Genomic DNA, 27,877 nt, shown 5'->3' on the forward strand with positions numbered 1-27,877 from the left:
TCCATGGAATGTACAGTTGAGAAATGTAGAGTTACGATTATTTCCTGCTAACTGTACTAGTGAGCTCATACCACTGGATTTAGGTATAATTCACTCATCAAAGGTGAATTATCAAAGAATGATTGCACAGAAATGGATACATCTGCATGATTGTGGTAGGAATATAAAGGCAATCAAATTGTGTGTACTGGACAACTTACACTACATATCATGGGCTTTGAAGCATTCCATTTTGATGGTTTTTCCCTACCTTAATCAATTTTTCCTTGATTTTGTGCTACTAATAACTAGTATTTTATGTGTATGTTCTGTTAAGGAAGGGGAATACAATTTACTTTACATATTTAATGAATCCAAGATATTGTATTTTTGTTATTTTCATTGATGTATAAATAAATGAGGAGAGCTATAGTTTAAGAGATAAACAATAATCCTGCTCTTTTCCAGTTTGTCTGTGTCTTACATTAACCTTTATCTAGTAGTTAAGCATGTAGAAGTGTAAATTCTTCCTTTTTTGCTATTTGTATTTTCATGCAATTTTCACTTTTACCCTGGTGTCCCCAGAAAAGGGTAAATAAGATGCTCTACTGTTTACTGATGTTGTTATGTATTTGCACTAAATCAGGGGTTTTTAATAAGGGGTTTGCATTACCCTGGGGGAATTTCTTATTTTCTAGGTGGGAATGGCGACCATTATTCATGAGTGTGATGCAGAATATGTGCAATCTGTAAAATGGTACTTTATTTTACCCAATTTTTCTGCTTTGCTCAATACAAATGATTGAATTTTGGATAGTGAAATTGATATCTTTGAAATGCACTTTTTGGGTTAAACTATGCAAGTTGGGTAGGAGGGAATGTTATTCTATACTATGATGAAAGGGAGGAATGAAACAAAAAAGCAAGAGAACCACTGTACTAAATTTTAGAGGTTTGTGAGATACCATTTTGATTTTGTTCTGAATTACTTGGAAGCCAATTTGAAATCCCAGAAGTTAAGAACATTGACATTGATGGATGAACCCTACCAAGGGAAATGGTAGGAGAGGATGCAATTTTTAGCACGTGTTGTGTTTCCTTGTTTTTACTTTTGGACATATCCATTGCCTTGAGTGCTCTTGGCTCTTGTCATTCTTCAAGTGTACATTTGTCTTCTTCCTTTCACCACTAAATAACAGACTCAATTCTTTGTTTTATGTATTACGTTTTAATGTTTATTACATGAACGTGACATAATTTAAGTTCACAAATCTTTGATACTGTATAAATATTATATTAATGATTATGGCACATAATGTTTAACAATTAAATTTTTTAAATTTTCTTAATAATCATGTACCATGTATATATTTTACACTTAAGGTATAAAAATTAAATCCATCAAAATGCATAAGGAATGCTCTTAAGTACCCCTGAGAATGTGAAAATATTACAGTTCTTCGTAGATTTTTAGTTGTATACAGATAAAATTCCTATTTTATTTTTGTCAGTGAGGCAGATCAGATATTGCCTTCTTGTGATTTCAAGTAGATGTAACAGTAATTATTCATTATTTTTAAAGGAATTATTGCTATGGGATAAATCAAATTCCATTTTATAACACTTGTAAATTTAATAAAAAAGAATCAGAAAAACTCATATAGAATTGTTCCCTGATCTATCGTCAAATGCACTGAAGCATCATGTTTTAAAAAGACTGGTGCAGGGTCGTGGATCAATGTCTAAGGATTTCATTGTCAGCTTCCTGATGTACCTCAGTCACAGTATCAATGTCTCAGTATGTATGTGCTTAAAAAGTACTTTGGCTCAGTGTAAGGACTATGACAGACCAGTCTTCTCATTAGTTACAGCTGTCATTCCCTAAAATAGAACATCATTTATAAATTATCTTTAGGTCCATATTGTGCAAATAACATTAGATAATATTTTTAAATTTAGAGGCAGGGTATGTTCAAAATTTTAATTTTTATCTCCAGTTTTTATAAAGTATGGCATTAATCTGGTAATTATTTAATATACAGAGTACATACATTCATGAACTTCAATGACAATGAGAACTAAATTAATAGTTGAGATAGAGATTATAAAGGTATATATGCATGATGAAAGCACATTTGAAAACCAAGAGTTGCTAAAGTAATTGCATTGAAATAGTAGTTGGAATTGTGTGGGTCCCTAAATCTGTTAATATTTTACATTGTCAAACAGGCAGAATATTTGCTAAACAATGAAGAAAGTTCAGTACAATTATTGAAACAAAAGAAAGATGTATTTTACATGTGGTAGATTCATGTAAACTAAAATCTCTTACTGTCTAGACTTTTTGTTCAAACTTTTCCTAAATTCTCAAAAAAATAAAGCTTCTTCAGGGTTAAATATTTGTCAATATCTGCAAAGTAATTTTCTGACTCATATTGACCTAACTGGGGAGTTTTTGTGCGTTGATAAAACTTGGAAAAGCCTATTGTCATGTTTTAATACAACTGAAATGCTTGGTATATGTGATTAAGAAAAATACTAGTAAATAATAACTACATACAATTCAAGTGATTTTATTCCAGTGTACGTAACATTTTCAGATAATGGACATTCATTTGATCAAGTTCTTTTATATGGCAATGAAATTACTTTGACCACGTTTAACCTCCTGACTTTCATGTTCATTGATGCCCTTTTCCTGGACTATACCATTGCTGCAATTTCAACTATTGTAATTGATAAGGTATAGATGCTTTTTAAATTTGAACTTTCTTAATATTTTGTACATGCATTATACATTTGTAATTATGTACTCCACAATTTCAGGTTATAATATGGATAAGGAGTACCATTGGAAAGAAGAATATATCTCAGAAAGGATTAATTGATGAGAGGTTCCTGATATAAAAATTGTAAAAATGGGTTTTAAGATATTTCCGAATAAAATCCTGTGCTGTAATGAAATTCCAGTCACTTATGTTTTTTTTTTGCTCTTATAATCTATCTCAAATTACTTTACGTAAGACCTGTTTGATAAAGTGTAATCATTCATTTTTTACTTCCATAATTTACCGTGCAAAAGTTTAGTTATATTTTTAGCTTGATATGTATTGTATATGTGGCATAAGTTTCATTGATTAGAATCCATTGATCAGATTAGATTGGGTGCTACCCTCATGCTGAAACAGAAAAAGTTCTCATGAGACATGTTTGTGCCCAGTGGGTTTCCAGACATCTCATACCTTAGCAACAGGAAGTTCATTTGTGGATTTATTCACTGTTAGATAGCTACAAATAGATGCTACATGAAGATGATTTTATTTTGAAGATTATTACCTCAGGTGAAACTTGTTTACATTATTTTGATCCTCAGTGCAAACAGCAAGCTGTTGGTGGATATCTTTAAAATCACCAAAATATCAAAAGTGGTGGCTTCTGGTGGGAAAGTTATGGTCATATCATTTGTTGATATTAAGAGACTGGTGTATTAACATTTCATATCAGCCCACACGACTGTAAATGGAACATACTACGGATTATGCTGAAAATTTTCCAAGGCCAGATTCATCTTTAAGGGCCAAGTTTCAAACGGGCTGGAGACTGTACTATGATAATGCATGACCACACAGCACAAATGTTTTGTGGATTAATATTTCATGAAAACCTATGTGAAGTGTGTTCATCATTCTCCCTCTACTCCAGACCTAGCTACATGTTGCATTTACCTCTTTCCCAAAGTAAAGGAACACCTTAGAGGAAATATTTTTTCATCATCGGAAGCAGGTGTAGGTTAACTGAATGTATTTCAACATGCAACAACTGGCTACACTAGTGCTGCAATGCATAAAATATTATGCTAACAATTGGACCGAAAATTAAATTTTTGTCCATTAAGTATTTTATGATCGCTCTTTATCATTGTCTTCAAATTAGTATTTTTCTGAAATTTTGAAACATTTCTTGGTGTTATGAGTTGTGTTTTAACAAATCAAATTACTATATAGCAGCCATAGTGGATAAATAGCATTTCAGAATTGAGTAATATTGATGAGTTGAGCAGACTTTTTGTTAATGATGAAATGTCAATGTAACAATTTTGGTGTAACCCTGTGTAATCAAGCTAGGATTGTTCATTGATCTTCATTAAGTTCAATTTTCATCCGAAAAAAAATTATTAATGATTTTACTTAATTGAGAAGTATTTTTAATATTTTTAGTATAATCATTAAGATCATTAATACTACTACAGTGCCAGGTGGGGTTATTCTGTATGCAATTAGTGGTGCATTTATCTCCCCTGGTAAATGGTAACTTGCAGCAGATAGGTAATATTGATTTTACAGGTAATTTGATTGAAAAACAGATGTGGGAAAGTAACATAAACTTTAAAATATTTTCTCAGTGAATATGCTATGCCTCTATCTGTATGCGGTACAAAAACTATATCCAGACAATTTTAATATTTAATTATTCCAAGAGTGCCATGGATGAAAAGTTTTTAAGAAGGTTTTTTTATGGCGCTATCCTAAAAACACATTAATTTGTGATGTGAATCAGAACATTCTTGTTTCACTTAATTTATTTCAGTAAATGTAGTTATTATTTGTGTTTTTAAGTTTTATAATCAATAATATATATGCTGTATTTTTGTGAGATATTTTAATCTAAAAAATATTTGCCGGTAGTTTGATATATTGTTTCATTAATGAACTTTTACCAAGCACACTGCAACCAGTATTTATTAGAAAAATACTTCAAATGTGATTGAAAACTATTATTTATCATAGTGATGAACAGGATTATGAAGGTTTAAATTAGCTAAAATTGGTTGATTAATTTGTTTAATATCCTAACACCATTATTTTATATCTTAAATCTATTTTATTTGAAAAGTACATTTTATCACTTAGAATATGTATGCCTTAGATTAATTATTCTGAGAATCATTAAGTACCATATCATGAAAAAACATGCTGTCCCTAGGTAATTGAACATCACTTTCTTATCTATTCCCAGGATAGAAATTGCTGTATGGTTGAAGTTCTAGCTACAAGGGATGAGTTACATCTGTTTAAATCAACTTCTTCCTGTGCATCTTTCGGGAAGATTTAAACATTTGTATTGTTATGATCATTACTTATGTAATACATACATTCTATGGAAGACCTATTATAATAATACATAATATAAACATTTTAATTCAAGATAACCAGACTATCAGCTGAACAATTCATTTTCCCAAAACCTATAAGTTCTGGGATCAACCCCTGATTTAGCTATGGGTGTTATGTAAATTATGGGTAACTAGACTGCTAGGAAACTTGACGGGCATTAATGGCTTAAGCAAACACCTCTTGGTCATATGGATCATCAAAGCTTATGAAATGCAAAAAATCATCGGAATATATATCTTAATGTATCAAGCAAAGCTTTATTTTTGAACTGCTTGAATGTTTTCACCTTTAATCATAGTGATATTATGATGAGATCATGCATTTATTGTTTCAGGGCTACATTTTCAGGAATAGGCTTTATTAAAAGCTGCATTAGTGTGTGAATAGAAAGAGGAGGTAGTATGATGGATTGAAGAGGAGACAAAATTGGTAAAGATAATCTAGGAAAGATAGGCTAATGGATTATGGCTATGCATGAGGAAAGAGTGCCTGTTGAAGACTGTCAGAGAGGAAGAGAGGCTGAGGGAGAAAGAATTTTATGATATTGGACATAATTAAGATTGGGGGAAGAAATGAAAAAAATGGTTCAAGACAGGAAGGCATGGAGATCAACCATGATTGAACCTCCCATGTGGCAGAGCAACCAGTGATGATGAGTATATAAATAAATTTTATTTCCATATCAATAATCTTTGTTTATTTAAAATGAGTGTAAGAAATTTCGATGCAAATATGTTAATGCGATTCAATATAACTTGTTGCTAGGTATGCATTTACAGAATTGTAACATGTGTAGAAAGTATCATCAAAGTATGGTGAAGATTTTTAAAAACGTTTGCCGCTGAAATTACAAAATTATATTGATGCTTATTTAGTTCATTTATCCATTTTTTACTTATAGTAGAAAAAAATGTTGTATTTATTTATACCTATATTAACCTCTTAAGGATAGATGGCAATTTATAATGCAGCTTACCGCATTCAAGTAATGAAAATGAATATTATGAAATGGAATATTATCTATGGAATGTAAGACACTGTCTATGGCATTCCTTGAAGGAGGTCTTTCATAGTAAATGAATGAAGACTAACTTTGCAATTTCTACTGGACTTTTTATTTTTCACCACCATGGTTTCATTACAATGCAACATTATCACCTCCACAAAGTTAGTCTTCATTCTTTTATTATGGAATGTACACTTACATCTTATCTCCTTGTTAAATGTTCAATTTTTTTAAGCATCTAAATTCTAGTTATTGTCAGTTGACAGCCTTCATTGGTGCTATTTTCAATTTCTGGGCCAGCTGCATCTGTGGAAAGGCATCAAACTTTGTGTTAAAAATTAAAACAGGTTTAATAGGTCGGATAGACATTTCATCTTAATAATGTTAAAAAATAAATATTTCTGCATTAGAAAGCTGAAAATCATAACATGAACAATTGCATTGCCCTTAACAAAATACTAAAAACACAATATATGGCCCTATACTGTAGATTTTGTTGCAAAAACAATTGATTCAGACCTTTATTATAATATATATTGAATAGACAGCCAATGTGAAAACAGGAGAGTGCTTACAGTGGCTCTAAAAGAGGGACAAGATGGCAGGGACCCCCACATAATTAGCTGGTTGATGATTGCTTAGAACTTATATTGGAGGCTAAGTGGTGCACAAAGAGAGGTTAACTCTTTCGTGTTAAATGACATTTAGTGTGTGATATAATAAGCTATGCTATTGAGTGAGAGAGTTGCTTTTAGGCGGGTACAAATGTAATGTACATATGGTGAGTGTAATCAAGAATTGGATATCAAAGTCTATTTACTGGGTTGAAAATTTCCTAAAGGACATATATTAATTTTTTACTAATAATTCACTCCCTATTAATATGTGTCAACTAGCATCAAAACAGGACTCAGTATGTACCACTAAATTAAGGGAATAACTGTTGCATCTCAAATACACTGCTCAACATGCTTAATAACAAATAATGAAAGATGTAATGGCAGCTCCTGTAGAATGTTCTAATTTTCTTCTTGATAATATTAATTAGACTACATGAATTTCATGCAATTTCTTTGGTTTTTAATGATGTTTACTCATGTAATTAGCTTAGCCAGGGTGATATGGAGAATTACCTCCTTAAGTATCAGCTAATGATTTTAATGGCATTAAATTTAGACAAATGGCATGCGCAGTCTCTCAAGAACTTGTTTTATTAGTATTTATAAGCATGTGGATTATTAAATAATCTGTCAATGTTAATAGCAGTCAATTTTCTCAAACTTGCATATAACCTTAGTACTTTTCCTTCTTTTTTGGGATCCATTTTGTTTCCGTATAGAAAGATAAAAATGGTTGACATTTTTTCAACTTTGGACTATTTACAGCATTTTTCTAGCTGATTGTTTGCGTAAATAAATTTTCATGAGAAGAACAATAGTCCTGCGAGTAGACCAGTTATTTCAAACTTCTGCTTTTCCAAAGAAATAGGTTTAAAATTATATGGGTTTGCTTTAGAAGGGCTATTTTTCATAGCATGCACTAGGGATGCATTAGTAAATTTTGAACAAAATCAAGAATTTTCACTTACCGAAGAATCAATTTGGTTTTTGTGATATATAATGCCTCCTTGCTCATCCACAATTTTCATGTGCCATTTTTCTGGATCTCCTGGTACCAATACTTCTTTCTCAGGATTAGCCTTGGAAAAAGTGAGTCAAGTTCTTTTTATTGATTATGTAATGTATAGGGCAGTATCAAATTAGCTTGGGCAATTTAACTAGCAAAAATTAGCATTCAAATGGCAAGTGCATTCTATCCCATCAAAATGTATGATTTTCCATAGCTTATGTTTTGTCAAATTTTATTAGAATGTTTATACTGCATCTTGTGGCCCTTTAAATGCATTACAGTTACTCCTTATTTAGTTCATTCATATGTCTATTGTGAGTTCAAAGTTTTTTCTACCTTGACTTGAGTTCTCATATTTTGTTCTGCAGGTAATTTGCAGTAAATGAGGCATCACTGTAGTCATTTTATCCAATGATTTAAAACTTTAAACTTGTAGAATTAAAGCATCAAGTATTCCATGTTTGTTTTATGAAATTGTTAACATCTAGGAAGCATTTGAATTAAGAGGGCCTATAATTATTTTATAGCATTTCAGAAATGAGAATTTAGACAATTTATAAAATGTGCATCACTCGGATGCATATTCAAAATTGGAAAATGGGCTACAGTTATTAAAAACAAATTAAATTGGTGCTAATTTTTCGTAAAAATATGAAAGAATACAGGCAATGATAACTATAAAGTCCATTTGTATTTTATAAAGCTGTATGAACAATACAGGGGCTATGTTTTGAATCCTATGCACAATGAATCACCTACTGGAATTGAAAGCACATACACCTTGAGAATTGTTATGAGACTAATATGTTTTCCACCTACTTGAATTTCAACTGGGATAGTGATGAATTAACAATACTTGAAAATATCTCTTTATTACAGTATATTTTTTAAAGATTTATTATAAGTTATTTGTATACACAAATAATTCAGGAATGTTTAAAAACAATTTATTTACCCATACTGCGTATCAATTACAGGAAATATTTATTCCTATGAAATATCATTCATGTACACAAGTATTGTAGCGGTACTTGTTCACGTTATTTAATTAGTGAAGCCTCTGAATTAATTTTTTTTATTGTAACTGGAGCATTATTGATGGTACATATATAGAATGCACACTTTACATATTGCAATACTTTGATCACCATTTTTCGAGCATAACCAATAATGTGTGGAGACAACAGCCATTTCAACATTCAATAAGTAATTGCTTGAGCGAGGTGAATGAATACAGGAATATGATTTCTTAATCATTCCATGTTGAGATATTTATTTATTTGCATTATGTTGATAATGCTCCTCAGAATATCCCTCAATATACAAATATATAGGTCCATTCCAATGAATTAATGCTACATGATGAAAAGGTAATGAAACTTAGGACTAAAATGCTCTATACAATCCTAGCAAAAATCACACAATTTAGTTCTTTCATGAGATTCATAGCATAACAAATTTGAAAAATTAGAAAAAGTTTGAACAATGTATCATAAAAATCTTTTTAAAACATTTAATACTTCAAAACTGATCATTTTTTGTCTTTGCACATGAACACATTCTCCTGAAGTGAAGCTAAAAAAATTAATCCATGCCCCAAGAACAGTGTTGAAAATTTTTAAGAAATATGTGCTCAGTGAATTTTGAGAGTTAGTCATTACGCTAAAGTAATTACATTTGAAAACCTTAAATATTAGATAACTCTACATAGAATTCTTAGATATATTTACTGCTGACTTACTGGTTCCATTGCTCTGATGGTTGATAGAAGATGAGAGAGTCTATCTTCAAAACCTGAGTCAAATGCAGAATGGTCGAGGGCAATAAAACATTGACCAAGATTTGCTTCCTCTGAAGTATTTTTCCAACTCCTAATAAATGGTCCATATTTTGATCCTTGAATGAAATGTTAAATATAGGCGATATTAATTTTAAAGGAACTAATATTATTAGACTAGTTCAACGGGAACTAGAATTAGATATATTAAAAAAGAAGGTAATCGACTTATGTGCGATATTTTCTGCATGTACACATTTTATAAACTGCTTATCAGTACAAGTTCAACTTAAGCATCCTTCTTATATTAATGTAATTATCGAAAAGATTGTCCGATGAGCACTTATACATTTCGAATTTTGCACAGAATTTAATTGTAGTGGGACTGGTTTTACCATCTATGGTATCATCAAGTGAGCAATTCCGTATAACTAGCCAGTCACAGACGACCTTAACCAAGTGAAGCCCCCTTCTCACCAACCCTTACCCACCATCTTGACTCAGGTGCTCATAGATTTAACTGTATATTTATTTATATATGCCAGGAGGCTTGAAAAGATATTTTGTTCCTGATGATGCCATAATAGACGAAACTGGATGCCATTGATACAATTAAATTCTGTAAAGTGTTCCTTATACTACCTTTTTAATAAGAAGTTGTTTCACCAAGTTAAAGTCCTTGAAATCCTTTGTTTTGATTAACTTGTGGAAACTACCTATGGAGTACCTACTTGAATTATTTTAATTAATTCATAAATTTGCATGATATAAATCTTGATAGTATCAATCGAGATTGGTCAGTATTGTTTGTCAAGCATTAGTTATTTTTGTGCATATTTGTATGTTATATCGAACATCGATGGACTTAATCATGCATGCGATATTTTAATTGATTACTCATCATCATTTTTGGCCTGTATTTTCTTTTTGATTCTTAGTTTTTGAGAGGTGTTTCTAGAAAGGATTTGGAGGAAATATGATCATATTTGATGGGCTCTCATAATAGTTTTAGTAGGAAGTAATATTAATTCGTCTTTTGATTGCCTGCCGATGTCAAGGTACCTGGGATCAACTGTGTCGATTGATAGTGTATGAAATACAGGGTACAGGTTGCTATGTGCAATTTTTTCTCCATTCATAATTATTCTCCTGTGTCAACACCAGAGGTTGGAGATATTATAGAAAACTAGCAACTCTTGTATGTAGCTATAGGCGATTAGTTTGCTTCAATATTTTATTATATTCTATATATATTATTCAATATTTTACTTCAATTTCCTGCTACCTGCAACGTTGGGTCGCCTTTTACAGACTCTTTGGGGGTAGAGTGTTTCGTGGTGCATTTTCATGTGGTAGTGATGTTTCAATTTCTTGCTTGTTGTGTCCTGGCTTCCGTGTTGTAGGATGGCTTTCGTGCTGCATCACGGGGTGCAGTTTTTTAAGTTGTTTTGCGGTATATGTGTTTGCATGAGTATTGGATGAAGGGATTTTTGCATGAGTGTGCACGCTGCTGTGGGTGTAATTTTCCGTGTTGTTTTTTTTTGCATGTGGTATTTTTCCTTTTTACGGTTGGTGACCTAACACCCCCCGCCACACGCCCTTGCGGCGGCTGATGTAGAGTAGATTATCCTTTTAGTCCCCTCTCTAAACGATCCATTCTTACATATTGCTTAGAAATAGATTTCGCGTAAATTGAACAGGACAGAATTGACGAACAATTCGTTCTCTTTGGAGGAAGAGTTACGTAAATTTAGAGTGTGAATCACAAGGAAAAAATAAGCTCAAAAATTGACGTAAGAAATTGTCAGAGCGAATGCATAACTTTGGGTGAAATCTTTCTCCGTAGATTCCATGTCATTTTGCATCAGATCCACTAGTTATGGACACATCCATCATCAACATTAAAGTAATCCCATTTGGAGTTAATTTAATTGAAATATATTCGCTTGGTTTTACATTGCCGTCGCTCATAATTATAATTGTTCCATTTTGAGGTTCTCTTCATATTCACAAAGACAATCGTCAATCCCAGGATCATTTGAATGGACCCTTAACACTAGTTTCTCTTAGTTTCACCGTCTTAAAACTGTATTTATCTAATTAATTTGGACATTCACCTAATAGAAAACGTGGGACTTGTGTGCCACTTGACACTGTCCATCTAAACACGCATTTTTAATAATATTATAATAATTAGCGGTATAGTTCAGTGATAGAAAAAAAGTCATTCTTTTATTCCCGCGGGCTTACGATTACATTTTCGTGCATAATTTTTCTAGCCATAAACAGTGCGTGGTTTCTCATTTGCGTTCTCGTAAATATATGTTATTTCTATCGGGCAAGCGTGAGGTGATAAATGCCCTGGAAAAATCGTGAATTTGATTTGTGTAGGTTAAGTCAGGTACCGAGGTGGAAACGTAATTCATAAGGAGCCACTTCCAGATTTAAACATGCTTTATAAGAAGTATTTATGCGGATGGAAAGCCATAACGGACATGTTAAGTTCACATTTTTATCCATAACAATTGCACTCATTTTGAAGAACCTAAAACCAAGCGCAGTTACTTTAAGTTGAATGCATCCATCCACCCGATATCATACCGTGAAGATAACGAATATAAGTGTTGGAAGCGTGATAAATGTTATCATATTGGAGGAGCTCGACAAACCATAGCAGCATGTCCATGAACTTCACATGGAGAATGTCATTGTTTGCATTAAGGTTGATGACATACAGAAGGGAGCGTTGAATCCATAGCTTCGATACTCACCCGAGAGAACGCCACAGAAAATCTCGACCATGAGTGCAAGCCCTGTTCCCTTGTATCCACTCGTTTCTTCCGCTCCTCCCAAGGGCATCAAACAGCTCGCTTCCATAGCCTTATCTGCATCAGTTGTTATATGCCCTTCCTTATCCTGTGCCCAACCCGGGGGGAGAGGTTCTCTCTTACGTTGTTGCATTTCAATCTGTTGGGCACGAAAGATAAAAAAGTGCTCTTTGAACTAGAGCTCGGAAAACGTCGAGTGAGCACATAAAAAGGCACCATTCCCATTTCGACATAAATATTTTTTTATTCATTAAAGTTGATTATTTGTATTTAAAATCAAAGCACAAGGAGGGCAACAGAAAAAGTATATGCGCTTTGGTGCAACCAATTATGATGAAAATTTAAATTATTCGAAGTGTATCTGACAATGAGCTATGTGTATCTAACACACGGCTCGGCTCTATTAGGGACGAGGCGTGTGTTTCGTACACTCTCGGAGACGAAATTACGTATTCATGCGCAATAAATCATGCGTCAAGAAGGTGGACCGGCACAATAAGTGCCTTCCAATGGTACTGAAGGCGAAGTAAAAATACGAAGGTGGTCTGAAAAGTTTACGACCTAGCAAAGATACAAGACATTTTTTCTGAAATGTTTGAGGTCGGAAACTTTTCAGACCACCCATGTATAAGAAGCTGTAAAGTCCTATTTTTGAGTGTCGCATTCTCCTCGTTTCCTATATAGTGACGTCATTTCTTTCGACTATTCAAGTAGATTGGCGTCTCTTTCGTTTGTAAGCCAAATGTTCTACATCCGCCAGACTACCGTGGTCAGCTTATATGCAGTAATGCATACATGAACGGCTATTGAATTATTTAACTTAATTTACTTTAGGTAGTTTATGAGAAAGTTCAGTACTTCGCAACAACACGATTAGATATGTGGAGCTGTTACGGCCATACTAGGATTTTGTTCTCTTAATATTCTCTATTATTTCAAAGCCGAAAAGATACGTTGGCACCTTCTTCGTATTTTGATGCTTTTAGGGCGCCAGCGGTTTTAATTCCTAGTCCAAGTAGTTCAATGATATGATTATTTTCTTTCATAAATGATTTTTTACTATCATTCGAAGGATTTCTTAGGAAAACTTATCGCTTAAATCACCCCTCTAACTTTATATTAATTTAATAAAGACAAGGAAAGAAAAGTTTAAGCTAAAATAGAATGAAAACTTAGATGGTCAATTATTTAGGATTTCAATTGTTAACTCCAGTTAGATCTATGATGAGACATTAATAAAAGATTAAATGAAACAATTTAATGACGAGCTATCAAAAGCTAATGTTTCTGGAATTGCATATTTTCTTAAAAAGATACCAAAATCCTTTTGAATATGTCTTCCAGCTGGGGAGTCTAAGGCAATATGAGAGAATCAGGCAACTGGGATAGCCCTCTTTTGTATACATACCTAGAATTTCTTGCACAATCGAGATACGCTTATGCACATTAATAATTGTTCTCTTAGTGACTGATTAAGGAAAAATACCTAAAATATTTCAGGTAAATGTTTGAGACATGCCAGCGTTATTTCATCTGTATTATGCTCAGATAAAATCATTCATATGCTGAAAAAATCCTCAATAATTCGACTAGGACTTCTATAACGTGACGTGAATTTTAGGAGCGCTCGTTTCCCTAGCATAAGGTTATTCTTTTTATTTAATTTCGTCGGAAAGTACACCTCCACGACTCTTTTCCAAATCCAACTCTCTCTCTTCATGTTCGTCTGTAGCTGTTGTAGAGCCATCAATACATGTAGATTTGGTTGATCTGCTCCGGCCCTAGCAATACAGAACGAGGGAGTTTAAGTCAGATGGCCATACATAATTATTCGTAAGATTTTCCAATTGTTCGCCATAGGATTTAAAAATTCCTTATTCCAAATTGTGTAACTAGAGCTAGTTTACAGACATCGCAACCTCGTTAATATTCATAGGACATATGATTTGATAAAATAAAATTATAGTTATATTTTACGGTCTGTATGCGGTGCGATTTTCGTTTTCGCTGGTTTCCATCTTTTTTTCTACCTTTCGTTTTCGCTGCCTGCCCAAATTTCATCGATCCTCTGAAAAAGGCTCAATAAACTGCAGGGCCGCATAACATGACCTCTTACAACCTAATAGATGTTAGGGGTGAATCTCACAGGAAAATTTACCGTTCCTCAGAAGCATCCAACCTCTTTTCTGTTAGTCTTCGCTCTTTTTACAAGAATGTTATTTTTTCTTCTTATTGTTTTTTATTTATCAGTGATGTTTCAGTGGTAGTGATTATCATGGTGGGAACAATCAAAGGACAAGATTATTATGAATAAGAGCCATTTAGCTTAGGAGAAAATGGTAAATCGATTTGGGTTCAATAAATTTGATTAATCATTTGCCCTTAATTTTAATATGAAAGTTAACCAAGTTTGATCGACAGTGCAAATTAAATACTTAATGGCCATTATAATAGGTGACCCACATGATTATATGGCTATTTTTTTATAGGTGTTAGTTAGATTCATTATCACGTTGGAGATAACTTACATTATCACTCTATTGATAGCAAGTGAGGGCAGAGTTTTTTATCGCAATACGAACCGGAGCGGACTGGGATTTGACGCTTATTTCCATTAAACCCTTGGGCTTTGCCAAAATCACCTTAATCGAATCTCTTTGACTTGATTGGCTTTCATATATCATCTCGACATCTTGGTAAGTAAAATTACCACATGAAAATGTTATCTTCTTTTCACGTTTTTATTATACCGGGCGTGTATTCACACATTTATTGCAACGAAAACATTTGAACATGTGTTTTTTAAGTTTTAGAAACATTTCAAATTTACATGAAAAGGATAAGTAATTTTCCAAATTTTTAATGCAAGAGAGTAAACGCGAACACGCCCAAAAAGAACCGCAACACGGAGTATGTTAATTTAATGCTACATTTACTCTGAGTAGATGTGTCATTGGAAACACAAGTTCCGTGTTAGTATGGTATTTGATTTTACTATTTCTGTGGAATTATACACCTAATTTTGCTTGACTGTAAACCACTGATGTCATACCTTGCCAACCGCCACTGTAGATGTTGCCATATCCAAGACGAAGGAATCCCCTTTGGCAGGAGCTGCTAGGGTTATAGGATTGGTGCCAAGTGCCGCCTAAAAACGCGAACGTTAGAAAATTAATGCATGAATTTTTACTGTGAAAGCAAATATTACATAGCTAAATGGACTGCTATGGTGAGTAATCATTAATACACGAATACAACGCAATACAATTGGTATGGCGATAGCAAATCACTTGATGCCATTAAGACGCTGATTTGAATAAAATTCAAAACGCTAAAACACAACACTCATAAATAGTTGTATATACCAGACATATTCCGGAGTAAGTTGCATTTTCCTCATATGAAATCAGCTGTAGCATCCAAATACATAATCCTCTTCCCTGTTTTATTCTTTCGAGTATGATATTTCTACAGGTATGCCGTTTCAGTTATTGGAGCTTGAAAGAACGACTAGTATTTGGATCAAATTTTAAAGATACACCTAATCATAGTCTGCCCCGAATTTTATACTTTATTGCAATGGCGGGAAAAACTGAGTGAAAATAAATGAGTCCCCGGAGACGATTACTTTTTTTAGATGCTTTGTACTCTTATTCACGGTTTTCAGGAAATAACGATAAAATCGAGAAATTTCTCGTTACTTTTTTATTTACCTCGCATTATTAATTCAAATTAAGTTTTTGCATAATCCTTTCCCATTTTTTTTAGGTGAAGTACTATCGATTTCGAAGCCCTAAGTTTTAAAACGAGCCCTCTCCAAAACTTTAAAATAGCATGGCCTGTAAAATTTAAGCAGATCATAAATTAATCTTCGAATCCGTACCTGTAGTTTGATTAAACAGCTAAAGAAGTTTCTTGTATCATGCATCTGAATGTTTTAACCCAAGTAACTATATTTGAAAACAGTACACATAACATTTCTTTTCCTATGGAACTCATCTCCTAGACCAGATTTTAATCAAAGCAACTGTAATATACTCGTAACTAGTTAAATTATGGAAATGTAATTTATGCGGGTGCATATGATTACAACTTTAGTAGCGGAATTGAAATTGAGCCTAGTTAATTTTCCCATTTCTGTGTTACACTAGTTAATTGATGGCGTCATTGGATATCGTTTCGTTGTCACTCCATGGGAGCAACTGGCCACGTTTTAGTATGGAGTTTCAGATTTCTCAGGAAGTCTACACGTTTTAATCGTAATTTATATCGTTAATCTTTTCAACCAATACTTGCTGACTTGCGTGCTGCCTAAGTTTTGAACAATGTTCATTGAATAACACGAGAATCGAATTTCTTATCTTTGAATTACCTGGATGGTAGACGGGATCATTTTCTTTAATAACTACCAACTATGTTTCATTATTTTTCCTGTACAGACAAATTCACTCGCAGAAATCAACAGATTTAAATGTCATTATTTTAAAAATACTAACATCTCACCAGGAAAATAGTTTATTTGCCAGTATTTCGATAAATAGGTGGCAGGAGATAATAAAAAATCAGCCAACATCCAGAAATCTAAATTGGGCGTTCGGCTACTGTCTGAACCCTCCGGCGTTTAATTATCGGATTAATACGAAATCGTACGAAGTAATACTCGTAGTTTGTGGCTATCTGGAGGTAACGTCCAGGCGTTATTATCTCTGGTTACTAAGGTGTCATCACGAAACTCAGTGATCTTACGTTTATGGTGAAATGGCCTTTCCCCATGGCATATAGGGAAAGTCCATCTCATTTCTACCTTTCATATTGAAATGCTCCTCAAACCGACGGCCACGAGGTGCCAGATTTGACCAATAAATAAATTTGGTTATTCTCTAGAAACGTGAAGATCGAGAAGTTTCGTAATAGACGGGCTAAGCCTATGGAAAACCACCCCATGAGCAATTGTATTATCCCATTGAATGCCTCTTCATTAATAAAACCACCATAAAATTCAATTCAGATATAAGCTCCATTATATCTCCCCTCTTTAAAGTATATCCTGCCAGTTATCCATTTGAACCCCATAACAAAAGAGGCTCGCGCATGCTCGCTCACTCCACTCACACTCCCACACACATTAACGGCCTTCACACACACCACTTTCACATACACTAATACCCTCTGCTCTCCATAGCTACACCTTGAACCTTCCGTTCTCCCCTAAGTTCTCCTTCCTCGGCTCACCAGAGCCCTCGCTCGAGTAGTGAACAACATCCAGTGAAAACCTTTGGCTCAGGTAGCCTTGTCGTCGCGTTTTTCTCAACATTTTTATTTCCAACTTTCCCGTTGATTACTATACCACTTCATCAACTCGTATAACCCTACCTAGGAGCCATCATCAACCCATCATAATTCAGTAACAATCACCTACACGAGTGTATGACTTCTCCGTCGAGCATCTGTTGACGAATTTCCAAATAATCAAATCTGTTCCTCATCACTTCAAGGAATAACCTCGTCCGATATTACTACCAAGAGGCAAGTGGATTTTTGCTTTTATCTTACCAAATTCCTCAATGCTTTAGAAAGGGGGTGTGGTATTCCAGTGGGTAGAGTGCTGGGCTACTGATTTACTGAGCTGGGAGGCCACTGCATCGATTCTGGGAAAAACATCTGAGCACACACAGCTTTGCGCAAACTGTAATTTTTCACTAAAAAATCTTTCTGGGAAACCATAGGTGGCACAGGGAAAGGAACTGGTCTCCCTACCTTGATGTGTGCAATTCACACACTACCAGGCTTAGTGTACGGTGAACTCTATCATCACCAATCAAAGCATCGTATAGATTATCGTGGTTTTCATAGAAATCGGTCCATTTCATTCATGAAGGTACCTGGACATTAACTGACCGACCACAGAGTTTTAGTCTTGCCAGGAGCATGAATGTTGCCTCACGTTCGACGACTTGACGGGTTTTTATAGTGCGATCAATTACCTCAACTGCCAGAGCACCGTGCATTCAAATACTGAACTGATGCGATGGTCTATCATTCAATAATGATGCTATCCGTGAATTAGAATGAATGTTGTATTAAAAATTATAAAAAATGTTTACTCACTGCTTTAGATCTTGTAGGGCTGAGAAGTGGAGACGAGTTGGTGAATGATAGACCCTGAAATTGAATTGTTCAATAAAGTTCAGTGATGTGGTTAAGTTGTTCCTTTTGATGATTTATTTGATAAATAGAGCTACCATAATTTCATATTTTGTATTTACCAGTAAACGTCATTTTCCCTTGTACTTAAGCTTTAATGGAAAAATCAAGGAATACGTTTGTAAAATATTTCTTCCATTGCTGATATATGGCAAATGTTGACCAGTGTTTCAAATTCATTAGGAAAAAAACCGCGATTTCTGCTAAATTTTCAGGAGAAGTTATAGATTTAACGATGAATTTTTTTATCTCTTGACGTTGTAAACCTATGTCTTACCACGAAACCCTTGGCCATTGCTCGTAAACTGTACCACCCAGCGATTCCATAATGATTCGTACCTGAAATAGCAATATTTTTCATAAAAAACAGTAATTTTTCAATTATCAAACCTATTTACTTAAGTGGCTTACTAACAAGATATTATCGATAATTAATTCCTAAAAACAGTACTTTTTGGTCCATCATAAGTTCGTTTCAATTCACTGTTGTCTATGAGAGGACATTCGGACCATGAGGCTCAACTGGATGCTTCAAAACCCAACCACAGGAGCTCTAAAATAAACTACATAAGCTTATTGATATGCATCTTGTTGTGAGACCGAATAGTCATTTCTTTTGGATTATCAGTGATTTTTTGAAGGAACCCACGCACATGTAATCGTGATTTATTTGAATTATACTTAGTCCATTAGTCCTTAAGTACCGTGGGTTTAAATTTAGAACGAACAAATTTTGATGTATGTTTGTCTTCCATTAGGACAAATTCAATTATATTCAAGGTGCTCCGATTCCACGAAGCATTAGTTTCCCATACTAATTGCGAGGCAACATAACGTTCATTAAGGCAGGATTCGAGCCCTTAGGTTGACTGATGTGCCAGTAGTAAAATTAGCAAGTTACTTCGTGTATCAACATAATTTTATTCCCAACTGAATGAAAATTTGCGTAGGAACGAGAAAAAGCAAGAGTGTTCAATTGGCAGGAAACATAAAAATAATATTTATTGACTTCCAGGTGAAGATTGCTGAAGTTTTTGTAATTTTTAAGTCTTGCAACCATCCTCTTGGCGGTGAGGACAAGAAAAGGTTTCATCTGACAGAGAAATGTACTCCCGAACATTTATTCTTAATAAATAGGTGGCCCTACGTATTTCTATTTAATGAAAGGAGGGTTTTTGGATGAATAATGGCTCAGCTTGTGGCTATGGTCACTATTAGACAATACCTGGGAGAACGATATAAAGACCTTGTGTTTTAGCTTGTTTTGCTAATACACCTTAATTGACAACCAGCCTTCATCATGCTAGTGTCTTCCAACTGCTGAATTTGCTCTCTGATTCCATTGGTAACGTCAGTGAATGCGAAAGATATTTGCCTTTAAGGGATGTTGGGGCAAAAGTTAGGCTATTATTCCGAGGGTTTGTGTAGCCCCTAAAGTTATTGCCAGATCAAGTTATGAACGTACTACATGCTTTAATGAGTGTGGTAGACTATCAAAACTGTTTACGCTACCAAATATGTCGATTCCATGCTTAAACGGTACAATGAATTTTACGCGCAGTGTGATAAACGTCTCGAATAGAAAGTATGTTTATTTGTACGGCTGAAATCAATACCGATAGCTCGAACTCCTTGCTCATCGATCGATTCTGGAGAGCTGTTCATAGATTTATCCGAAAAATATTGCGCCTTAGATTTGAGTATAGAATTTTAGTCCCGGTCGTACACGTCAAGCACCATATTAATATAAAGCATCCATGTCTATTGCTAGAATCACCGCAAAGAAAATACAGGGGGTTTCAAAGAGTGACAAGGTAGACGTTCCGGAGTAATGTCTCCCTCTGCTATATCATTCTAATTTTATTTGTTATATCACTAGAGCGTAGCTATGTACGGTGCGGAAACGTGGTCATTGAAGCAGGAGGATAGACGTAGATTGGAGGCTTTTGAAATGTGGGTGTGGAGAAGAATGGAGAAGGTGAAATGGACAGGGAAGAAAACAAATGAGGAAGTACTTGGTATGGTGGGCGAAGAGAGGGGTTTGTTGGGAGCAATCCTATGGAGGCAGGAAAAGTGGATGAAGAGGGTGTTGACCGGCAGTGGGATGTTGAAGACTGATAGAGGGGAGAATGTTGGGCAAAAGAGGAAAGGGAAGGAACAGGATAGGGATGTTGGACGGGATGAAGGGAGGAAGAAAGTAATCAGAGATGAAGAGGGGTCTGATGTAGAGTAGGATGCTGGATTTTGTATTTTGTTAGGAGTCACAAAATATTTATTTAATAGCTGTGTCCATCCAGAAACCTACCTTAACCGGTAGATTACCTAATAAATTAAAAAAAAATATCACTGGCACTATTTTTGTATTTTATACGACTCTCCGAAAAGTAAAGAGTAAGACACTCCGAAAAGGCGAATCACCACAATTTCCTATTGGATTCACTATAAGTAGGGATGGCGAGTATAGGCACCAACTTCTATTCTTTCCCCTTCATGCACTCGCTGACAGCAGAATGTTTCTCTGGATCTGGCTTGACTAATTGAATAAATTAAAAATAATTTTGCTCAGCATTCAGATAGAAGAAATAAATTAACACTTGCTACCTTTATATTTTAATCGAATGCTTTCATATACGTACGTGGAGGTGGGGATAAATGCCTCCTAACATTGATTTGTTTGCAAGCTAATGTTATCTACCGAATCGAGGCGGATCTTATCACTTTCAAAGACGTCTGCGCTTCCTCGGCGATTACGTATTTTCAACTTTGACTTACGTAAACCTCCCGTGGTGTAATTCTCGACACCAGCTGTGGTGATATAATCGTTTAATCTAACATCGCCAGCGTAGAGCGCTGTACATGTATATGCTCAGTCTTAAAATATGTTAGGCCTTAAATTAGCGATTATATAATGCTCGGTGACCATTATGTTTAAGCTTCTTAATGAGGAGCCGGGAAAAGCTTGGTTGAGATTATTTGTTAAGTTGCCCAGTAATTTAATTAAGAACTTTTACAAGCGGAAATTATAGCATGTTAAAATTGCTAACAGGATTTAGGGGCAATCTCAAAGCTACAGATATTTCTCCAGTTGGAGGCTTCTATGCAATGCTCACTGCCAGATTTCATACGAAACTATGACTGTTATGTAAGGAGAATGGCTTGAGATTTCGTTGCTGATGACACTTCCGTATTTACAAAATAAATTTGGACTAGATTCAACTTTGTACCCGATCGAAACTGCTTAGTAAAATCTATCATTTGAAACGAATGTGCGTAACATACAAACTATATTTCGTGTATAATCCGTTATCAGTCAGGAAATTGACCGTACTTGATGGGTGTGTGTGAAATACAGAATAAAAACTCCACTATCCAAGTGATTTGATGGGACTATGTAAGAGCCAAAGTTCAGCACCATATTAAGATATGTGTTAGGAAGATTTGAAAAGTTTTATGGGAAAAAACTCTATTGATTAACGGTCCATTACTTTTATTATACGGAATTTATTCATTCATTTTTTTACATTGTGGGAAAAGGAAGTTCAGGCAAGAGCTATATCTATGGCTATTCACAAACACTGTATTGAGAATTTTTCGCTTTTTAATATTTTTTGTTTCTCAATTGAATATACACCCACAAATTTCATTTTCACGGTACAGCGACTTATTCTGAGTGGGTCACATATATTCATATTTATTTTACTAATCAATTGTGAATACTTGTTGTAGTTACATCTTTTAAAATTTAATCATTTCGTTTATAATTTGGATCTAGAGTTTTCTCTGTTGATTGATGAAATTTTCTCTCTCTGTGAGAAAATTTCAATGAGTATCGTCTGGTACTTAATCTCGAGGTTACCCTCCGAAATTTATTCTTCATTTAAAACGAAAAACACTTATTTCTATTTACATACGCTACGCCATTACAGCAGGTTTTGATTTGGACTGAATTAAAATATATATTTCTCAATGGTGTATTGAACGACATTGAGAAGGGAATTTCCGTAATTATGGGATAAAACTTCTAAACCTTATGCACATTTATTTGTTGATTCTCATGCGTAAATATTGCCCAGATACAAATTTGTGGACATTAAATTGTAAATTAGTGCTTTCGCTCTTTATAGTCTTTTTGTATTTTTGCATTTTCTTATTTATAAGGATTCTCCATTCACTCGTAAGAAAATTTTTGGACTACATTCTTTTACACCAATGCTTTGTAGCATTTTGTTCTACAGAGCCTGCCAGAAATGTATTATATTATTGCAAAGAAATATCTAAAAGCCTAGTATAACCTCACATACGTCTCTATATTTCAGTCCCAAAGAAACTCCATACCTTGTTCATTTTAAGATTTCCACAGGGCATTTCTTTCTCTTTCTCTACTTCATATTTTTCTATGTATTTAGCTTCAATTTTGAATATTATTTTTTATAGTAATAATTCGATCAAGCAAGCTCTCTTTAGAAATAAATAAGAACGCAATTTCCATGGGAACTACGACATCTATCGATGGATTTCCATGAGAAATATGTAGATTTCCAGGAGGGAGCATGCATCAAACTGTGTTCCAAAACTTTTAAATGAACGCCATTAAATAAAGACAATTCCCAAGGTTCTCCTTCCGCTAATAGTACCGGGGTCAACAAAAATCCCTTGAATGTGAACGGAAATATTATGATCACTTACCCCGGGCGGAGACCCATCCCACCCCGGTTTCTGCGGCTTTTTTCATGGCGAGGTCCATGCAGAAGTTTCCAACGACGGGGCCCAAGCCATTCCTACCGTCCACCAGTGCTATAGATGCTTTTTCGGAGACTATCACCGGTGTGGCATGTGCATCTGTCGATTTGGTCATCACGTCCTTCACGTACATCTCTGTAATGAGAGAAGTCAAACGATGGGAGCTGGTAAATTCCATATTATTCAAAGAGTAACGATCGTATTTCATCGGAAGTATAGCAGAGGAAGGTAGGCAAGTGCATCGTATAGTATCTGGTATAGGACAGAGCATGGGAAAAGACGAATACGGGCACTGTGAAATGTTACAAATAAATTAAAAGTTTTTTCCTTCAACCGTGAGTTTATTTTTCGTTAGCGATGCGTTAGGAATTAGACCAGCATCTTCGAGGAGGTGCAAATACCCATGGGTTTCATTGAGTGATGTAATTTCTTTTTGGACCTTCCTTTAAAAATAATATTGCCGTCACTCCAAACGTTTTATTTGTCTTTCTAATGCTGGACAGGAATATGTCTACAGATATTGTTTGATTCGCTTAAATATTTGAATGTATTTATTTACTTTTATTTAAATTTAAACCTAATTAAAAAACTGAGTTTCCCCAATGAGTAGCCAAAAAATACTATTTCTCAGCACATCATGTCTGGATATTGAAATAATTATATATAAAGATGTCCTCCTGCATTGCATAAATTAACGCAACGGGAACACACTAATGTTTAATGGAAGAAAATTCAAGCTCATTGTTGACGTTGGTTTTCAAACCGCAGCTTTTTTGAACGATTCGACTGCAAAAATCCCAGCAATTACTCAAAGATTTATTTTTCTAGCCACAGAAATATAAAAATATGAAAAAACAGACTCTTAGCCGATAATTTGGATAACCTTTTCTCTTTATTGTCTCTAGGGACGAAAGAAAACCCTCACCGTTATTGGGGCTTACGACAAAATGTACTACATCATCTTAGGACAGTGATATGTATTCACGCAACGCATTCTCGTTTAGAAAATTTTTGCCGCAGATCAAATTACGAAAACACAAAACTGTTAATACTCAAGATAACAGTAAAGGGATTCTTGAAAACATATAGATTACTTTCAGAGACATTCAATGGATTTTGCGACAAAAATCAGCGTAGGAGTAGTAGAGCACAGCAATGCAGGGAAAATTCGCTAGGAAAATAACCAACACTTCAGTAGGATGTTGCCGAGGAGGTCAGTGTTTCCACTAAAAATACTTCCGATAACCATTTTCTCAATCAAAAGTGCTAGGAGAAAAAAAATCAATGAGTAATCAATGAGTGTATAGAAATGATAAGGGTGGAAAATCCCGAAACTATTTTTCAGTGAAAACTGATAATGTATTGGCGTGGAGAACAATGTAATAGGAGAATAAGCTGCTACTGCAGGTGCTGAAAAAGCAATTATCAAGGCGGCTTAAAATTGAGGAGATGAGATCGCTTTACCTAGTCTATTTAATCCATGGCTGAAATGCCCTCTATAGTCGGCCGCTGAGAGGACTTCCGCCATCATAGCAGCATGGGATTCAGGGCTGCCAGCGCTGATCATCGAATCATTGATGAAGCGGCGAATCTCGGGGAGAGGTATTAGACATCCTTTCGAAGCCATATTTCCAATGTTCTCCGTTTATGGTACGACTGAAAATTGAACGGGCCAATTGATAAGAAATATGTACACATACATGTATTTGAACTATTTCTCCCGTGGGACTTATAAAAGTAGACATTTTTCTATGCATATTTTTCAATTGCCAGCCTATATTTGAGCTGTACATCAAAGAGGATTGTAGAGCAGAGCAAAAGAGTTACATTCACCAAGCAAACTTTTACAACTTAGATAATGTAAAATGAAAATTTAAATTTATCTAGTTCAATTTGATCATTTTTCAATTCATGAATCTAAAAAGTATACGTACATAGGGTTTACGCATCATCAAACCTTTCGGAGCTTTTAAAAATGTCGTTTCTTAAAATCAGGATATTATTGCGGAGTAAGAATCGGATATTACATCAGAAAAGTATATCATTCAATCGTTATAACAGGTATTTGCGGGATTATATCGAAGTGTTTTTTTTCAATTTGGTATCAAATGCAATTTTTAAATTATTAAATACATATCTTGGCGTTCTCAGTAGTTATATTCATCCTGGGGCATCTTCTAAGAATATTTAAATAAGAAATGGGTATGCCCACAATGATTTTTTCCGGTGGTAATCTATATGAATTAAATAATATGACAATGGATTGGAAAACGCGAATAATTGATGACATTCGTTGCCCAGAATTGCTGCAGGCAGGCAACATTCCTGGAAATTTCTGAACTCTCATTCAGAACCTTTGAACTCCGGCTAGTGCTATCTGTTGCTATATGTTTAACAATCTTAAACTTAGATTATTAGCGTCATCAAAGGATTGTGGATGGAAGTAAGGTTCTTAAAGGGGATTCGATCATTAATTCCACTCGCTCATGAATTTACGCAACACCTTGGGAGCAAAGAGATGAAAAGAGTAAAACTCCTTAGGTGTACAGGTTGAGGAAAAGGGAGTCCGGCAGCTTGCTCGATATCTTTCGGCGTATTTTTCTCATCGTGGCTGCTATTCAAAACGAAGAGGACCAACTTTATGTTGCTTGCGACCTTCTACTGCTCTTTTGAGAAAAATCTAGCGTGGCACCACCTAAAATAGAACATGCCTAGCTTTTAGGATAACAGCCGTGGTCCGCTCGACCTTGCCCTACATTTGAAATCCTTTTTCAAGGCCATCTTGCTGTCCCGCTTCCTGGCCGGATTCATCGATTAGTAAGCATGCCAACGTACCCCGCTCTCGCGATGGCGAGCCCTGGAGTGAACGTACGACTTCATTCATAGATCGCCCTCCCCCCTCCCCATTTCGAATGCTCCATGGAGGATAATATTAGGTTTGAAGAGATATTTTTGAAACTGAAAGACCCACTGAACGCGATACTCTGAAAAACATATTATCAGGTTGATTAAATCTGAAAATCGCGGAGAAAGTTATTAAATGGAACATGGAAAAAATATTCCTCGTGTACAAATTTTGAAAAGTCCATCACAACGGTAGACATGATAAAAGTTTATACGATAATAATTTTATTCATATGGACGGAAGGCTATGAATTCAGCCCTTCGACTAATTTTTTGTTTAATTTTCGATGCTTTGTTTAATTGACGATTGATTGATGATTGTTTTATTGGGAGAAGGTAAGTCCTGCAAGGTTGTTGAGAAATTCAGTCGACATATCCCCTTAACATATTTAATATACGGAGTAATTATTATCGACGTGTTTACTCTTTCTGTCCTCGGCTGCAAAATCGATCTTGCTGTTCTTGGGCATCACCGTGAAAACCTCAAGGGAAAAATTAATTTCAAGGGCTCTTATGCGAGTGGTTACTTCATAGTTGTTTTGTTTATTGTTTTGATGACCTCATCGCTGGCCGTTTCTCCTTATGAAGCTTTGATACACCATGGAATATATTTCCATAAATTCGTCATTTAAACGTATCCCACGGTTACGTTCTGGAATTAAATGACAACCGCGTAAAATTTGGGGTGGAAAAGTGAAGGTTAAGTTTAATCAAGGAGCTACGTTTGTCTGCCTCCAGCCTTGATTGCAACCTGCAGGCGTTAATGGCAGACGCACTAATTTTCAAACAGTAGCCTTACATAAATACTTCTCTTGAGAAACTATGTTTTATGTCCTTTCTGATATTCCTGTAGAAACTACGAGAAACAATGCTTCTTAACCCACTCTTTTGGAATGTTGAAATATTTACATAGGTTACTCCTTTGGAGGTGGCGTATATACAGTTCACATCCCCAACCAGGTTTTAAGCAATACAAAAAAATAATTACATTCCTGTAATTATGCCGTCAGTTGTTATCCTTGCCCCTGAAATGCGTCATATCCAAATTAGATACGAATCAAGTTCTTGCATCACGAATCGCCAAACCCATTCACACTTCGTATTGATACCCACACTTGTAGATTTGGATTACAATGTTTACGACTCTGGCGATTTTCTAGGCATTTTTAAAAGCTAAACCTCGCCTTTGGCCCTCCTCCCTGGCGCGAATCGAAAGAGAAAGCGCAGCGGCGAACGGGATGGATGCGGCCCACGCGTGCAAAGAAAGCCGTCGCCGTCAAGGCCGCGTCGTTCGCACGGGCGGGGGAGTTGTGGCAGTCCGCCGGTGCTCGATCTTGAGGCTCACTCACTGCACGGCGAAACAAGAAGCACACTCACGATTGACGGGAGCTCAGTTGTGTTATCGGCCCACGGCGGCGTCTCCCTTTCCTGCGACTTTGTCGCCTCTTACAATCGCTCGCTCTTCTTCTCGACCGGCCTCTCTTCGCTGAGCGTTGCGTCCTGGATGGTGTCTCGGTGTCGAATATTGTTGGTGGTTCTGGCGACGAGGGAGCCGAGTGCCAAATTCCCCTCCCCTCCGCCGCGCGATTCACGATAGCGGGGGTAAGGAGTGAGGGTTGGCGACGGCCGATGCGAG

The 27,877-nt window shown here is 35.2% G+C and overlaps 2 protein-coding genes across 3 annotated transcripts in view; one reads left to right on the top strand and one right to left on the bottom strand.

Annotated features, from left to right (window-relative positions):
• Positions 1-2,902, top strand: part of LOC139689998 (meckelin) — a 34,283-nt gene extending 31,381 nt beyond the window's left edge. Inside the window, exons 17-18 of the mRNA XM_071587163.1 lie at positions 2,580-2,722; positions 2,806-2,902. Coding sequence (XP_071443264.1) covers positions 2,580-2,722; positions 2,806-2,886 — 224 coding nt within the window. The 3' untranslated portion in view covers positions 2,887-2,902. The remainder of the gene's footprint in view (positions 1-2,579; positions 2,723-2,805) is intronic.
• LOC139690026 (uncharacterized oxidoreductase YjmC-like) lies at positions 1,232-27,862 on the bottom strand. Of its 2 annotated transcripts, none has more exons than XM_071587207.1 (11): positions 27,426-27,584; positions 24,802-24,993; positions 23,284-23,472; positions 18,875-18,936; positions 18,502-18,555; positions 15,446-15,541; positions 12,337-12,532; positions 9,530-9,684; positions 7,748-7,858; positions 6,359-6,465; positions 1,232-1,860 (listed from the first exon to the last, which is right to left on the bottom strand). In XM_071587207.1, exons 2-10 carry the CDS (start codon positions 24,962-24,964, stop codon positions 6,415-6,417), a joined length of 1,077 nt encoding a protein of 358 aa, XP_071443308.1. In that variant the 5' UTR covers positions 24,965-24,993; positions 27,426-27,584; the 3' UTR covers positions 1,232-1,860; positions 6,359-6,414. The 2 variants fall into 2 exon arrangements, with proteins under 2 accessions (XP_071443308.1, XP_071443307.1); XM_071587206.1 differs by lacking the exon at positions 27,426-27,584 and adding an exon at positions 27,619-27,862 and having other exon boundaries at positions 1,233-1,860.
• Between the last annotated feature and the right edge of the window lie 15 nt (positions 27,863-27,877).

The sequence above is a fragment of the Hetaerina americana genome, unplaced genomic scaffold, assembly GCF_022747635.1.
Source record: "Hetaerina americana unplaced genomic scaffold, ioHetAmer1.1.p SCAF_3, whole genome shotgun sequence".
Lineage (NCBI taxonomy): Eukaryota > Metazoa > Arthropoda > Insecta > Odonata > Calopterygidae > Hetaerina > Hetaerina americana.